We start from the raw sequence: 16,630 nt of genomic DNA, 5'->3' as shown, positions 1-16,630 counted from the left end.
TGTCGCAGGTAATCCTGCTAGTCTGCATTTGTATCCTATACCAAGCTCCAGCATCAGTCTTCTGCTACTAATAAACCTGCATGAGGATTCTTAAACCAGCCAGCTTCATCCACACTCCAGCTCCTACAGCTAGCCCAAGGGTCCCCATCCCGAATCAACAAATCCCTAGTGCCATGACACCTTGGAGCTATATAAAATTACATGTTGTAACTAAACTTGGCCGAGTTTGTTTCTGTCTTGATGGCAGATCTCTGTATTTTACTGCTGCTTTAACCCTACAGTGTCTACTACCATTTTGCATGCTGTACATAAATTACAGATGGAGTGATTTTGTTTCTGTATTGCATGTATGGAGAAGAGTTCACCCATAGATTGTTTGTGCTAAGAATTATATGGGCCGCACACAGCTGACTGATTATATAGCAAGACTTGGACATTTTGTTATAGATATTTGTTTTACTTTCAAATATGTAAAAATGTTTACAGCTGGGAATTTATACAGACCTTTTCTTGTGCATGCACAGTGCTTACAATTGACCTCATATCTCAATTTTTGGCTCCATGATAGTGACCCTATCCAAATCAATAGGATCGTTAAAATGCAGCCAGAAAAAGATCACTTACCGCATGAACAGGAATACGGTGTAAGTAGTGATCACGCTCTGCTAAAAAAATTGTTGGTCCCAGGGACCCCTCACTTTAAAAGATTGGGGTCCTACTCCACAGTTTTTGGGTCCTATCACATATTATGCTTTTGAGCTCCATAGCATCAGACCACCCCACATGCCCTACACATACACTATGTGAAGTCATTAAAGATATTACATTGCCTTGATCTCACATAGCCAACAGATGCAGTGCTGGGGGTAGGGAGGGGGGTGAGGGCAGGCAGCAGTTGGAACAGTGATGGGGGCAGGTAGCAAGAAGCAGTTGGAATAGAGCTGGGGGTAAGGGAAGGTAGTGTTGGGGATATGGAGGTGGTAAGTGCAGACAGCATTTGGGACAGTTCTGGAGGCAGGTAACACATGGGGTAGAGGGGGGTAAGGGGAGTCAGCAGTTGGGCTAGAGCTGGGGGTTGAGGCAGGGAGCAGTTGGTGCAGGGAGGTGGTAGAAGGGGGTAAGGGTATGTGGCAGTTGGAGTAGGAAGGGTGCTAAGTGTAGATAGCAGTTGGATCAGTACTGGGGGGCAAGGAGGGAGTTAGGGGCACGCAGAGCTGGAAATTGGATGGGGATAAGTGTAGATAGCAGGGGCAGTACTAGGGGGGCAGCAGCTGGGGCAGTACTGGGGGGCAAGGAGGGGAATAGGGGCACACAGTGCTGGAGGTAGGGGGGGATAAGGGTAGGTAACAGCTAGGGCAAGGAGGTGGTTAGGAGCAGGCAGTGCTGTGGGGATAAGGGTAGCAGTACTGGGGGCCAAGGAAGGGTTTAGGGGCACACAGTGCTGGGGATAGGAAGAGTATAAGAGTAACAGCTGGGACAGTACTGGGGGGGCAAGGAGGGGTTTTAGGTGCAGGCAAGTGCTGGGGGTAGGGAAGAGGTAAGGTGCCGACTGAACACTAAATGACAGTCCTGTGGGACTACCCTCTGAACCCCCTGCGCGTCTGCCACATTGATTAATTACAGAGTGTTAGCCTCTGCGGCATCCCAGCCCCCACCCTATTTGTCTTATTAGCTAAACCGCACCAAAAGATACCCCTGTCCGCCTGCCACCTGCTTATTAAACACTTACCTTGTTCCTTGGTCAGAGAATGCAGGAACGTGCAGTGTGACAGTCTTCTACTCTGCTTCCCATGTAGCCGCCTGTATAACACCAGAGCCACCTTCATGTCGGGTGTGCCAGCATTCTATGCTGCCAGGGTGCTTAGGTCGCCTTCATGTCTGAGTGCCGGGCCATTTTTCTTGATACTCCGAAGCCGTCTGCCCTGTAGCGCCGGGTCCCGCAGCATCTAGGAAGAGTACCAAAGGGCTCTCCAAGATGAGGTCACACTGTTATAACATCTGATTTAGCGGGGTTCCTGAAATTGTGCACATCCGGATCTCCTTACGAAGTCTTAGGAAAACTCCTCCCTACAGATTAGGATCTGCACATAGATTAATTTCACAGACTTCCTTATTAAAAACATATTTCTACAGCTATTTGCTCCAAAAGAAGTTTTTTTTTTTTTTCTTTACATCAAAGGAAACCTCTTTACTGCATCAGAACATGTGCCCAAACACCTGTATGATGTGTGGACCAGCCATGAGGTGTTTCACTCTCCTGAGCATAACACACAGGATATCAGTGAATGAGTAAATATCCTTCTCCTAACTGATGAATGGATACTTCAGCACAATAGAGATTTTTCTCTTTCCTATATCATGGTCCGGTTAACCGCCTCTATTATGGCAATGGGGATACAAGCCATATCAAGACCCCTCTGTCTATGGAGGCTGTCGAACGCTTGTCCTATATAGATGTTAAAAAAAGAGTATTTAAGAGGCTCTAAATGTATGTTCTTAAACAAAGTTTACTGAAGGCACATGGGGCCAATTCAGCGATGCCCGCAATAAGCTGTTAGAATGGCGAAGAAACACTAGTTATGGTGGCATTACTCAGGCACAACATCGCCCCTTTTACTGCAGCTGTCAGACTGTGGCCTGGCTCTGCAAAATAATATGGCTTAAAGCAAATACAATTAATTTCATGTTTGTCACATTTTTACATAGCGCCGATTAGACACTCAAAATGGCGCTGCAGGCCTTTCGGTGCCAGAGCGACCTTCTTGACCACATGGGCTGGGTCCAGGCCACATCTCACAGACACAGACCTGTCCATAACAGATAGGTGTTGAGTCACAACTAGAGCTCAACACCTGAAAAATACCTACCACAAGTAAAATTATTACCGAAGTGCCGAGTAGTTTCCAGTTGTAAACACTTCCATGGCAAAGTCAAAGACCAGCTAACTTCTCATCCACATTCCACCATTGAGTCACTATGCTGGAGTCAGGCATTGCTTAAAAGGCTGGTCTCTACCTTGTAGGTGACCTTAAACCTTGTGTGTTTGCTTGGGACTGAGTGAATGTGGCTTCCAGTGTCATTTGTGAAAATACATAAAAGCTCCTATATTGGTGGAACTAAGAATCTTCAGGACTTCATAAAATGAACCCTGATGTATCAAGTGTATCCTGGGGGATGCTTTGCAGAAGCTTGTTCAACCTCATCTGGTGAATTTGGGACAAACTCCAGGCCTTCTGGAATTATATTAACACTCTAGTACAGTCATTATTACAGATAGATATTCCTCTCTCTACCAAATTCTTCCTTCTGTCTCATGGGATTCTTTCAGCCATGTACCACCAATATAAATTAATTTGACATGTAGCTTCTGTCAGTTTGTGGTAGACTGATCAGCATAACCCCCCAGTGCAGTCAATCTTAAAAATAATCTGGTACACATACTGCATGGAGATGATGACTAGCATCCTACATAATTCCTCAAAATTTTTCTTTTAAAACATGCACACTGGGCCTGATTCAGACCCCGTCGCAAGCACTGAGCGCTCGCAACCAGGTCGATGTTTGCCCACTGGGCATGCGCACTACTGAGCCGGCTCCGTCGTGCGCATGTGCGAGACCCAGCTAGCGACGGGTGCTCCGTCGCTCCGGGTCTCGCACCAAAGGGGGCGAGCTGTCGATGGTGAGTGACAGCTCGACCCGTGTGTTAGGCGTGGCCGGGGGGTGGCTTCACAAACGGAGGAGTTCCCAAGCGAACGCCTGCCGTTTGTGGGCGGCCCCACTGACATCACAAGACCATCGCGACCATCGGGAGAGCTTCCGGCTCTCTTAGAGCCAGAAGCTCTCTGGGACTTGCGGCCACGAGACCCTACCACAAGGGTCTCGTCTCAAGCCCTATGGTCGCGATGGTCTTGACCATCGCGACAATCATCCTGGCCGCTCGCAATAGCTGTGGATGGTCACCCACAGCTATGCGAGCAGCCAGGAGGCCCCACACAAAAAAAAAAAACGCCCAGATTCTGAGTGAGCGCTCTTTCAGAGCGTCTGGCTCTGAATCAGGGCCACTTTGTCCTTCTCACTTTAATTGCCACCCATTGTTTTCTTCGCTATAAGTCACCTGGATCTTCTGCGTTTTGTTTCTCTTCCTCCTCATATCACCTTAGTTTTACTAGCCGCCACCCGTTTCGCCTATCCTTCTATTTCCTTTCATTGTTTTCTTCCCGAAAATTGAAAGATGGATCCAATGATCTTGGTCCTTGCTTTATTCTTCAAACTTTGCTGTTTTACTTCTTGCCTTTTGTTAATTGTAATGTTTTTGCTGTCCATCTTTGTATTTTGATCATTTCATGAATAAAGAATTTTTTTTTTTTTTAAATAGATTACTGATTACAAAGAAAGTTAAGTGAAGTTGATACCTCCTTTTTGCATAAAAGTTTTTTAAAGCTAATCTTGTATTGTTGGATTCTGCTGTTTACTTGTTAACTCTTAAGGTGCATACACATGTAACGATTTTTTGAACGATTTGTCGATAACGACATCGTTAATTCGTTCAGAAAAATCGTTCAGTTTATGAGTTATAATGATGAACGATAATCACAAATGCGCACTCCCGTTTGTAGTTATCATCCATTTCAGACTGTCCAACATGACAATTTTCATTAAGTGAAGGAACATCATTTGTTCATCGTTCCAAATATCGTTCATTACACTTCAAAAAATCGTTCACTTTTTCAAGGGAAAATCTGGCAGAAAATCATTGGTTACAAAATCGTTACGTGTGTATGCACCTTTACAGTAGTTTGTTGTTTTTGTATATGCAGCAAGAAATTAGCTGGCTGTATTATCACAACTTACTTGATGGTCTAGTCTTTGGTGCTAGTCTGGGCTGGGATAATTGAGTAAATGAATCAAGCGATATTACCAATTGATATAGGCATATGTTCAAAGTTTCTATAATTATACAATAGTAGATCAATAATTAGTTAATAGCGTTAATAGCGTGCCTAGTCTTTAGTAGTCTGAACCACGATGCATGAGTGCTAGTACAAGATACAGTACATGACCAGGTGAGACTGACTGTTGTTCTAGGTTCTTATAGAGGCACATTAGGTGGCTGCATTGCTTCTAATTAGCTTATATCGTTGTCTATAGTTTACGTAGTATTTACAAGTATAACTGGTGAATCTAGCAAGAGCTACCAGCAGGTGACACTGACTGCTGTACAAGGTTCTTATAGAGACAAGGTGATCCATAGCATACAGTACAATGATCCCAAATCAGTAAAGCTTAAATGGAAAATCCGATTTATGGGTATAGTCCTTTTAATGTGCTGCTGCTCTTTCCGCCAGTATCTCACTCCAGAACACTGTTTAGTATCTTTGATCTTGAATTGAGTTACTGGGTTTCGCATTATTCCCTCTGCTACCAACATACAAATGATATTTGCAGGCAGCAGGGACTGAAATGATGTTGCTGCTAGATGAATTACACATGGCAGAGAAACCACAGTCGTCACCCCAACTGTTTCATACATTGCTGATAGCTTAGAAAAACATAACCTGTAATGGCAACCTCAATTGCTAATATGTAATTGCTTGCTCTGCTCATATTGCTGTATAGCTCATGCAGGTTTGCAAATGTAATAATTGGCCTAATTTATTTTAACACTGACTGTTAAATGTGTCTGCATAATCCTTTTTGAGGCATACAACTGGTTTCTTTCGTAGTGAACCATCTCTTGTTGTGCTCCACTTTTGTCGTGTGACTAGCACAGTATTACTACCAGGAGAGCAGCCATTTTTATCTTGTACATCAGAGGGCTCTCTGTCACCTGCAATTGACAAAATGTTTAGACCAGGCATAGATAACTGTTGTGGAGCTTCAGGTCACAGTATGTTCTACCAGAACTTGTTTTCCAGCTGCTGCAAAGACCATTATTTGTAATCCATCTTAATTGAGGACCCAGATTAAATCTGGGAATACACCATAATTCAAGTAAAGAGTTTCTTTTAGTGACTGCAAACAGATGATTGATTTTCTTTATTGGTAAATCTAGAGCTGATCAAGTTTTGTTTGGGCCAGAGGGCTGTATTTGTGGTCAGATACATTTGTTCAATGATGAGGCAAAATATAGGAGCCCAATCAGCACAGTTACCTGATGACCAGTGATCTTGGCCATCCGTCAACTGCATTGAGAAAGGTTTGCCAATTTGGGCATATATGATCTGACAACATTTTCTGTGCAAGATGAATTTGAGACAAATGTAGACATCTCATATCGTAAACTTCAATTAACTTCTACAGTAGGTATAAAAGAAGTGTCAGTTCTTATTGACTTGCACTATGATATCTTTTAGATTGTAAGCTTTCATGACCAGTTCCCTCTCTACTGTTTCGTGTCTGTACCTCCTCTGTCAACCCCGTCTTCACTTGTTCTGTGTGTGAGTTGTATTTTGTATGATTTTGTAACAAACTGTCTATTGCTGCAGAGCTTTGTGGCACCTCAGTATAAAGCCAAAGATGATGATTAACTGTTTTATGCTGGTCAAACACTGCACATTACGGTCTGGGCAAATGGCAACTTTGATGCCCTATAATGAGTCTAACAAAATCATGCGTCAAATGAACTGAACCACAGTAACCAAACTGCAGTTAGCATTTAAATGTCTAGTGCAAGTTAGATAATTAAAGCATTTGGTTACTTGCACTTTCATGTAATGTTAGTAAGCATAATGATGTGTTTTCTGTTCAGTGACGGGCTGACTCGCCATTGCTTTATGCTTGGGATATATTCCTGGGTATAGTACATGCATGGTGTTGGTGTGTCTACATCATAGGAGGCTCGGGAGATGGCAGGAAGCACTGCTACATAGAGAAGGGATGACGATTAGAGCTTCAGGCAGGAATTCCAGCAATCCTCAAAGAATGACAGCAATGACTGTTAGGAAATTACAATTTACCTTTCATATATCAGGCAGTGTTTAGTGTGTGGCGTCACTGTGTAGTTGGTCTCACAGCTGCCTGTACTGACATGTATTGAGTGCAATTCCACGTACAGGGCTGTAAATCGTACAAGTTGTTGCTGATTATCTTTTACAGTCTACATCTAGTTTATTATTTAAGCAACCAGTGTTCAAGTTAGATACATTAGCTTTACATACTAGGGCTTTATAATTGCGTCTCAGAATTCATAGACCAGAAGGGGGGGAAATAATTAATTACTTGCCCGCACCATTATCCTTAAAAGCTAATTCCTTGTTTAATTATCCATTTAGTTTATAAAAACTATAGATGGAGAATAGTTTTATATTTGTAATGATTTAATAAACACTTCCCTTCTGTTATAGAAAGCAGCTTTGCTGCACTGATGCGTTTTGCACGTTTAACCCCTCTTACACACTTAGGGGTCTATTTACTAAGCAGTGTTAGGAGACAGAGTGGAAAGTGATAAGGTGGAGTATGGGGGGGGATTGTTAGCGATCTAGTTTATTTATATTTCTACTATGTCCTTACAATGATTTGTTGTACTATTCTAAATTTCTTATGTATGGCAATTATTTCATATGTAAATAGAACCTATTGGTTCTTCTCTTCTGCTGTTCAGATAATATATACACCATTTGCACTACTGTACAACTACTGTGATCATTGCATTTGTATTATTGTTCATTGTGATGTCTGTAAATGTGACACTTGACGCGTCAATAAAAAATTTGTTTATAAAAATATCAGCTCCCAACTGTCATCTCACAGGCTGTGTTTGAAAAATGACAGTTGGGAGCTGATTGGCTGGTGGTTTATCACTTTCTTATCACTTTTCACTCTGTCTCCTAACACTGCTTAGTAAATAGACCCCTTAATTTTTCTTCTGTGCCTTGCACCTTTTTAATTCTGTATAATCACTGTACATCCATGTGATTTTCTGTATGTATGGTGTCCAACAGTAGGTGTACTTTTCTGTGAGCCCTGCCATTCTCTGTATTTATGGTTTTGTAGTCTTGTTCATTCTTAAACACGCAGTAATGGTTTTGCTGGTGCTGAGTAGTCACAGTTCAGACCTGTCTCCCCTGCAGGGTAATCCCAATGATTCCCTACACCAGCCTTATTGGAAATTGTATAATTTCCACACACTGAAATTACAGGGGGATTATCAGAGGTTGGAATACTTTTATCCATGTTTCCTGAATGCACTGTCCTAGTGAGGTATTTATAAGTCTGTGTAAACTGCTGATTCACTGCGGGTTATAGACTTTGCAATGTCTTCTGCTTTGACTGGTCTGACACACTCAGAGCTAGGAGGCGATTTTTCATGTACATGTAGCGTGCAACGCAAACCCAGGGCATGGAGAGAGAATCGTTTTATAGAACTTGAATGTTGCAGAAAATGTAAACACCAAAGTCCTCTTTGTTGCATGACTATGATGATAAATAATGCTATATCATTCTTCATACAGAAAATGTATGAAACCGACTAGGAATCGTGGAATGCCTCGTATTAATGTAACATATGGTGCAGATTAATCCATTTACCATGTGCAGTGTCTTCCTATTTCTTCCACAAAACAAGCAAAGCATAGCCTTGAAATAATCACACTCTGGCATCAATTAGTGGTAGATGGTTCAGTAATTCTGTTGGTTGCTCTGTTTCTGCCGCGTTCTTTCCATCTCAGAGCTTAGAGGATGTATTTTATTTTCTATAGATCAAGTGTGCCCAGTATTGGCCAAAGAGAGAGGACAGTCCAATGGTATTTGAAGATGCGAACTTGAAATTAACCCTGCTTTCTGAAGACGTCAAATCGTATTACACAATCCGTGTCCTGCAGCTGGAAAATCTCGATGTAAGTTGTGAGAGTTCTCAGATGTCTATGGTATATATGAACATTATGTAATGCTGGAATTTCAAGCTTGCAAAAGTGATTCATCAGTTTTACAGAACAATTGGCGCCTCTACTGGAGCAATGATTAAATATACAAAAGGTTTCCAGGAAAGGTCATTTCTTTTTATGTTGTTTCACAGAATAGTGTAGAATTTGGGCGCAGGCTACCTCTAAAGCAAAGGTAGGTAATAAGCTCCCCTCCAGGGGGGCATGATATTAGCATATTTAGGGCGTATCCAACTAGCCCCGATAATTTTTCTCACGAAAGAAACTGGCTGTTATCGCGATTTTTGCCCGTTTTTTTTTTTTTCTTCATAAGAAAAATTTCCCATTTTCATGAGAAAACACACAGGATCCGTGAAACATGTGTCTTTTCGCAATCGCCAGCACAAAAACGGGGCCGTTCCTGGTTTATTTTGTTCTGTTTGCCTGAGGCAGTATGGAACATAATCCCAGATAAGTTGCGGCTTTCAGGGCTAATTGGATAGCCTTGGGGAAGCCATTAGCGCCCGAATAATGTTCAGGGCTAATTGGATATCATCCTTAAGGTGGGTACACACCTAACAGATATATCTGCAGATGATGGTCGTTCATACACACTGAACGGCCATTATCTGCTGCTGCAACGGGTCGAGCCGGACTGGGGGCGGGTAGGGGGCGTGGCCTAATTGCAGGCGCCGTGGCCACACCCCCTTTGGGGGGGAAAACCCTATTTCCGACGCTGGGGAGGAGGGCGCTGTGTGCCCCTCAGCCCGGCACACAGCCAAAGGGGGACGCGATCAGCATGATCGCTCCCTCTTTGGCTTAGGAGACTGCTCGGGCTGTTGCTTTAGCAGCCTCTGACAGTCTCCCAGCCCCCCTCTCTGCACCCCTGTGTACGGGCGATCGGCTGATCGCCTGTACACACTTGCCGATGGACAGATATGGCTGCAGACATATCTGTTCATTGGCTGTGCAGCACAGCCAATGCGATATGTCTGTGAATGACGTAGTTCACAGACATATCGTCTGTACACACTGGCCGACGGGTGCACGATATATTGGCAGATCAATTGATCGGCCAATATATCGGCCAGTGTGTACCCAGCATTAGAAAATATCTTGGTTCATTCAAATAATATTGAGCTGTAAAAATTTAAGATTAAAAGACTGATGTTAATAAAAGCAATTAATCTGATAAGGTTACACATGACTGACTAGACACAGCAGATAGCAAACTCTCTACTCTCTGGGCACTGAATGTCAGCACAATATAATTGTATGTGTGTGACATTTATTTAACATCATGATGATCCATTTTATTTACAATCCTTTAACATTGATTTACAGACACAGGAGACCAGAGAAATCCTGCACTTTCATTACACCACGTGGCCGGACTTTGGGGTACCAGAATCTCCGGCATCATTCCTTAACTTCCTCTTTAAGGTGCGCGAGTCAGGGTCTCTCAACCCTGAGCACGGGCCCATAGTGGTACACTGCAGCGCTGGCATTGGCCGGTCGGGCACCTTCTGTTTAGCGGACACTTGCTTACTTCTGGTAAGTATGACTACTTTGTCTTAAAGGCAATTATTATTAAAATAAAACTTAGTTAAGAGCATCAGTGATGCTGCAGAACTCTTTTTCCCAAAGTCCTGTTCTGGTAAAGTAGTTTCAAAACATTATAATAATGCTGGAGGTCAATATTATAAGAGTCCAACTCCCTGTTGTCAAAAAGGAGGGGATGGGGTGGATACATTTGGTGGGTTTTGGCTGTACAAGTCCTTGTATGCCCGGCACAATGGGGGAGTCGTGGAAGGAGGAATAATGTGTGCCAGAGGAGGATCAGTTTTTGTTGTTTGCTGGCTCTGTACTTAATGTAAGTAAAAGAGAAGTTATGGTATGTGTTTACCCTAGCTCTTACCGTATATTGGTAGAATGTTTACCATGTCAGTTTCATCTACTACTCTTAACCTTCTTATTTTTATTAGAGATGTAAGCAGAATTATTCGTGCCCACAGAGAGAACAATGTGTGAACTTGTCATAAACGTGCCTCAATGAGTAGAATATAAAATAATGAGCTAATTCTTTGTAACATATATAATGTACTGTTAATTTATTGAAGTATTTTTGGACAGATTGATACTTTCTTCTGTTATGTTGTGACCTTGTGTAGATGGACAAACGAAATGATCCGTCCTCTGTGGAAATCAAGCAGGTCTTGCTGGAAATGAGAAAATACAGAATGGGTCTCATACAGACAGCGGATCAGCTGCGATTTTCCTACCTAGCTGTGATTGAAGGGGCCAAGTTTATCATGGGAGACTCCTCGGTGCAGGTGAGTTCAGTGCATAGGATGCCAGAGTAAAGCTGGCCACACATCTAAAGATTATCTGTCCAACCAGCCAACTAGTAGATTGGTTGGAATGAAAATCTGGTAAGGAATACAATCAGCAACTTGCTCCCAGACGCTGAAAAATGGACCAAAACTGTTGTATAAACAAATAGTTTAAATCAAACATTTAACAAACTTGTCTGACGACCATTTTCATCTGTTTTCTGGCATTTAGGAGTAAATTTCTGATCATCATTTACTCCCATTCCTTACCAGATTTTCATTCCAACCAATCAACAAGTTGGCTGGTTGGATGTAAGTTGTTCTAGTGTGTGGCCAGCTTAAGTCTGTGACTAGAAAGAAATGGCACCAAAGTAGTGGATGTCTGATTTGTGGATATATGTTGATGTAACTTTGGCTGAGACTATTCAGGAGTCATCTTACTGGTATATTGATATACAGAACTCTATTTTAGGCACCGATCACAGCCAACCGATCCACACCATTACCACAAACTTATCCGTGCATGGCAGAACCAATGTCTGCCTCAATCAGCTTCACCACAACATTTCCATACCGTACACCACTTTCCATCAGTTAAAAGGGGGGGGGTGGGAGGTAACTTTTAATGCAAAAACGTACACTCCATCACCTTTAATTTATTAAGACCTTTAGGCTCCAGCATCTCATGTCTGGGTAAGAAGAGGGGTTGTAGTCCAACAGATCACAGCATTAACTGCTTCTGTTGCTGTTGCAGGAACAATGGAAAGAGTTGTCCAATGAAGATATGGATCCTCCACCAGAGCATACTCCACCTCCACCCAGGCCTCCCAAACGTGTCACAGACTCATTTAATGGTAGAATGCACGAACAGTTCTTCTCACAACAGGTGGTGGAGGAGGTGATAAGACAAGCAGTCAGTACAGTGGAGGAGAGTGTACCTGATGGAAAAGCCCACCTTCCTCCTCCACCTCCAATTGAAAGGTAAGTGCGCTAGGTGCTGGCCTTTGTGGCGCTGTGACCCCACTCGATTTTTTTACAGGGTTTTTCCACTGTAGGATGTGTATGTGGACTGCCATCAAAAGTATTTATTTATTATACATCTTCATATTATGATGAATTATTTTCCTAAAACTAAATGTTGTTTTGACTCTGCAGCACTCGTCAAGACACTGAACTTAGAAGAAGAAATGCTGGCAATCAAATCCACTCCTCATCTGACAGAGAAGAACAGATCAAGTCTGACAACATAGATAACAAAAGTGACAGCCAGGAATGGAAGTCATTGGTGCTAAACATCTGCATGTTCACTGTGCTGACCGCCGGAGCTATCCTCTGCTACAGAGTTTGGTACCATTAAAGGACTCTCCAGTTTCTGCCCTGTCTGTTATAGATTTCTTCACACAGGAGCAAGTGAGACATAATTGCAAACAAATTATGAGTAGAAGAAATATTAAAGCTGAGCTTCAGTTTCACAGATCTAAGCTTTAACAGCTGGACTTTTCTCGAGCTCAAGAGTCTCAATGCACTAAGGGGTCTCGAGGAGCCCTGAAGTCCCAAGGAGAGATTACTCACATCTCAGGGCCTACATCTATTCAGGAGTAAACACAGAAAATGCCAAATATTTTTTTTTTTCTTTTTTGGAATAAAATAATTGTATAACAACACGTTGTTGTTGTTGTTGTTGTAGGGGCTTTTTTTTACTTTTCGATCAGGTTTTTTTCCCTTTTTGTTTTTAAGAAGACACAAGAGTGTCCTTTTTTATTTTGTGTTACTATGTTTTCTGTCACAAGTGATATACAAGCATGTGACATTTTTTCTTGTAACCTAATCAATGGTTCTTTGTATCGGACTCACTCGCCTTTATGTCCCCCTCCCAAAATCAAACACATAAAAGGAATGTATTTTTTATTTTCTCTTTCGAGGAAGATAGGGGGGTTTGTATTATTATAGGTTTTGACTATGGGGTATAAGCAGTGGCTCAGAAATTGTATAGAAGATTTTCATTTTTTTGGAATTGAATTGAGCTTGTGGGCTGTGCCTGACTCTTAACCTCGATATAACTGTTACAATGGCTTCGTTGTCATTTCCACACATTTTGTAAAGAGTAGGAAAAGTAGCTTCCCCCCCCCCTATTGCTCAGTGTCGGGCAAACAGTATTTTTTTCCCCATTAATTGTTTTTCTTATTTCTATTTTGTGTTACATGTTGGACTTTTGTTTGCACGTTCTACTGTAGTACTGACTGATACATGCTTTCCTGCAGAATGCTACAAATAAACAAAAAGGAGTTATCCACCAGCATTTCAACCGTACGGTGCCTCAGAAGTGGAGTGCTAAAACATCGCACTGCACGCGTTTTGCCTAGTGTGAGATCTATTGTCGAAGAACCTCTCTCCGCCAGCGAAGCCAATATTTATGCTGTGGCTGTTCTTAGATCCCATGATTGGTGCTTCGGAGTTTCAAACCACTTACTGGGACTGTCTTATGTAAACGTGGTTTCAGTTACCACCACAACGGAAGGTCTGTGTCTGTCTGATGTATGGCAGTCGTGTCTATAATTTGTATAAGCTTTTTCTTCTGCCTTTTACATTTATACACAGTACAGGTGTTGGGATGTGTAACCAACGCTGTTTGGGCGGGGGTGGATAATAATATTTAGTGAACTCTACAATACTGTTTAAACCTGACGCAATACAGAAATGCACTTGTGACACTTGAATGTGTTGGTATTATGTGCTGGTCCAATAAAAAGTTTTATTCTCCCTTCCATCTTTCTGTGTTCAACATGATTACTCATTGTGGGCGATTTTATAAGCCAAGTGCTGTATTAAAGGGAGTTTGTTTTGTAATTAGATCATAAAATCCAACCAAAACATTCCATACGCGATCCGAGGTCCGATGGGTGAGTTGTCTTCATGGTTAACAATTACCCTTAACTAATTTATTTTGGAGCAATATCCCACATGAATCTGGCTCACAGGAGGGAGCTGGGAGTAGATAAAAGAATTGTGGGAAAGCGAAAACTAACAATGACCAGTCTCTAGAATGGTGAGCTCTGAAAGCAGGCTTTGTGGCACCATTGTATAAACAGAATAGTCATATAAACAGGTATGACTACTTATTATTTCTTATGCACTTCACTTTTAATATTTGCCAAAGGAAGTTACATAAAAAGCAATCTGTGCAATCCAGCACTCAAGGGTCTATTTACTAAGCCTTGGGTGGAGATAAAGTGGATAAAGTACCATCCAATCTGCTCCTAACTGTAATTTTTCAAACACGGACTGTTACTTGACAAGAGCTGATTGGCTAGTACTTTATCTCCATTCACTATCTCCATTCAAGACTTGGTAAAGACACCCCCCACAGTTCAGTAAATGCAAACTGCTGTGGTGTACTGCCCAACACCATTTGGCTGTGTACAGCATACATCCACAAGAAAGGACGGCACTCCGGGACTTAATCGTATTTTTTCTTTTTAAAAGTATATTTAATAAACTCATGTTACATATATCACCAACATTCTGGTGTAGCTAGTGCAACGTCTTCAGTGTACTTTATAAAATCACAACGCGATAATGTTTGTATTTCAATATTACATTACATGATCTTATACAGTACCCTCAAGACGGTGCACCGAAATGTTGGTGGTACATGTAATACGAATTTATAAATATTTTTTTATTCTTGCTGGATAAAGTCCCGGAGTATCGTCCTTTCTTGTGGAGATATAGAAATATATATAAATAGAGAGATCATCTCTTTTGTAGTTTTTTTCAGAGATGCAATGGGCTGTTCTGTAGTATGAGCCACAACAGAATGCTCCATACAAATAATGATATACTTACAAACAAGATAAATGGGCTATAAGTGGGAGGATGCATAAGCCTGAAGGCATTCCCTACATTGCAATGTGCAAAAGTCCAAGGGGTTTATGTACGAAGTCTTGGAGAGAGATAAAGTAACAACTCATCCGCTCCTAAAGCTGGGTACACACCTGAAAGATAGATATAGCTGCAGGTCGACTGATCTGCAGATATATCTGTAGATGATCGTTGTTCATATACACTGAACAACCATCACTGCAGTCTGGCCAGGAGTCCCATTGCCTTGGCCTGTGCGGCAAGTGTACGGGCGGTTGTCTGACAGCCCGTACACACAGCACAATGTGCAGATATATCTGCCATGAGCTGTGCTGCGCGACCAACGTGATATGTCTGTGAACCACATTGTTCACATACATATCGTCCGTACACACTGACCTACACACACACGATATATCGGCCGTTCAATTGAATCAGTGTGTACCCAGCATAACTGCCAATTTACAGACTTGGGGCCGTATTCCGTTAGAGGCGAAAAGTCAGAAGTTTCGCCTGTCCGACTTTCCACCTCCTTCTCCTGTTTCAGAGGCGAAAACTTTTCGTGCGCGTCCCCACTTATAGCTATATTCAATTCCTAAACACGTGAAAGCGGAACAGGTGGAAAGTACTGTCAGAAGTGGGGAAATCAGTCTGTACCCCAAAAAAAGATGCACTAACATAGTGAATCAATGTAGATGTGTAATAGCCCTAATAAGTGTTTGGGGTATTTAAGTAGTTTAAATTGCTTCTTATTAGCGTCTTTGAAAAAGTGGAGAAGAATGGCATTAAGCAGTATTTTTTGGTGAAAATAAGTAGTTCAGTCAAATTTGGGGTACTTGAAAATGGGTGTTAGCATATTTTAATGTTTCTAAAGTGAATGTTTAAAAAAGTTCAAAAACGTACCTGCTACATCCACCTGCAATCCCAAAAACACCTGACCCATCCTTGCAGACCCCTAAGAAGTCTATTTCGCTAGTTTTTATGCTTGTCCCCCCACTTTTTACTTTTTCACCACAAAAATTAATATTTTTTTGGGGTGTTCTTAGGTTTTTTTTTGTTTGCCAGATTTGTCCTTTGGGGGACTGTCCCAAGGGTTCTGGGTCGTTTCCCCACATTTGCACCCCAAAATAAAGATTTTGCACTTCTTTTCACTTGCTATTCATTGGAGAAACTTTTTAGCCTATTACATTGCATTGAGTTTCTGCTTAAGCGAATTCCGCCTGGAATTGAATTTGAAGGCAAGTTCCGAACAGGCGAAAAGCGTCAATAGGCGAAACTTTTTCGCCGATTACGGCTTTTCGCCTCTAACTGAATTCGGGCCTGTGTTTGAAAAATGTTAGGAGCTGATTGGTTGGTACTTTATCTCCATCTACTTTATCTCTCTCCAAGGCTTAGTACATAGACCCCCCAAGTTTTAGTTAAAGAGTGATACAGTATATCAATAATTTCAATGGGGGGCAATTTTCACATCATGGAGACATACTATGCTGCTAGCTGAAATTGGACCCAAGATTTATTTATTGTAACAAAATTCACAAATCTAGCACTTGAAAGCTTCATATAAGCAGATGATTGGTG

At 41.9% G+C, this 16,630-nt stretch overlaps 1 protein-coding gene across 1 annotated transcript in view; it reads left to right on the top strand.

The window, feature by feature from the left end:
- PTPN1 (protein tyrosine phosphatase non-receptor type 1) overlaps positions 1 to 13,956 on the top strand; it is a 90,890-nt gene extending 76,934 nt beyond the window's left edge. The window contains exons 5-9 of the mRNA XM_088472208.1: positions 8,697 to 8,834; positions 10,203 to 10,412; positions 11,030 to 11,191; positions 11,946 to 12,172; positions 12,347 to 13,956. Of these exons, the coding sequence (XP_088328334.1) occupies positions 8,697 to 8,834; positions 10,203 to 10,412; positions 11,030 to 11,191; positions 11,946 to 12,172; positions 12,347 to 12,548 (939 nt within the window). The 3' untranslated portion in view covers positions 12,549 to 13,956. The remainder of the gene's footprint in view (positions 1 to 8,696; positions 8,835 to 10,202; positions 10,413 to 11,029; positions 11,192 to 11,945; positions 12,173 to 12,346) is intronic.
- Positions 13,957 to 16,630: the final 2,674 nt, after the last annotated feature.

The sequence above is a fragment of the Taudactylus pleione genome, unplaced genomic scaffold, assembly GCF_031769625.1.
Source record: "Taudactylus pleione unplaced genomic scaffold, aTauple2 ptg000121l, whole genome shotgun sequence".
Lineage (NCBI taxonomy): Eukaryota > Metazoa > Chordata > Amphibia > Anura > Myobatrachidae > Taudactylus > Taudactylus pleione.
This window is presented reverse-complemented; position numbering and strand designations above follow the sequence as displayed.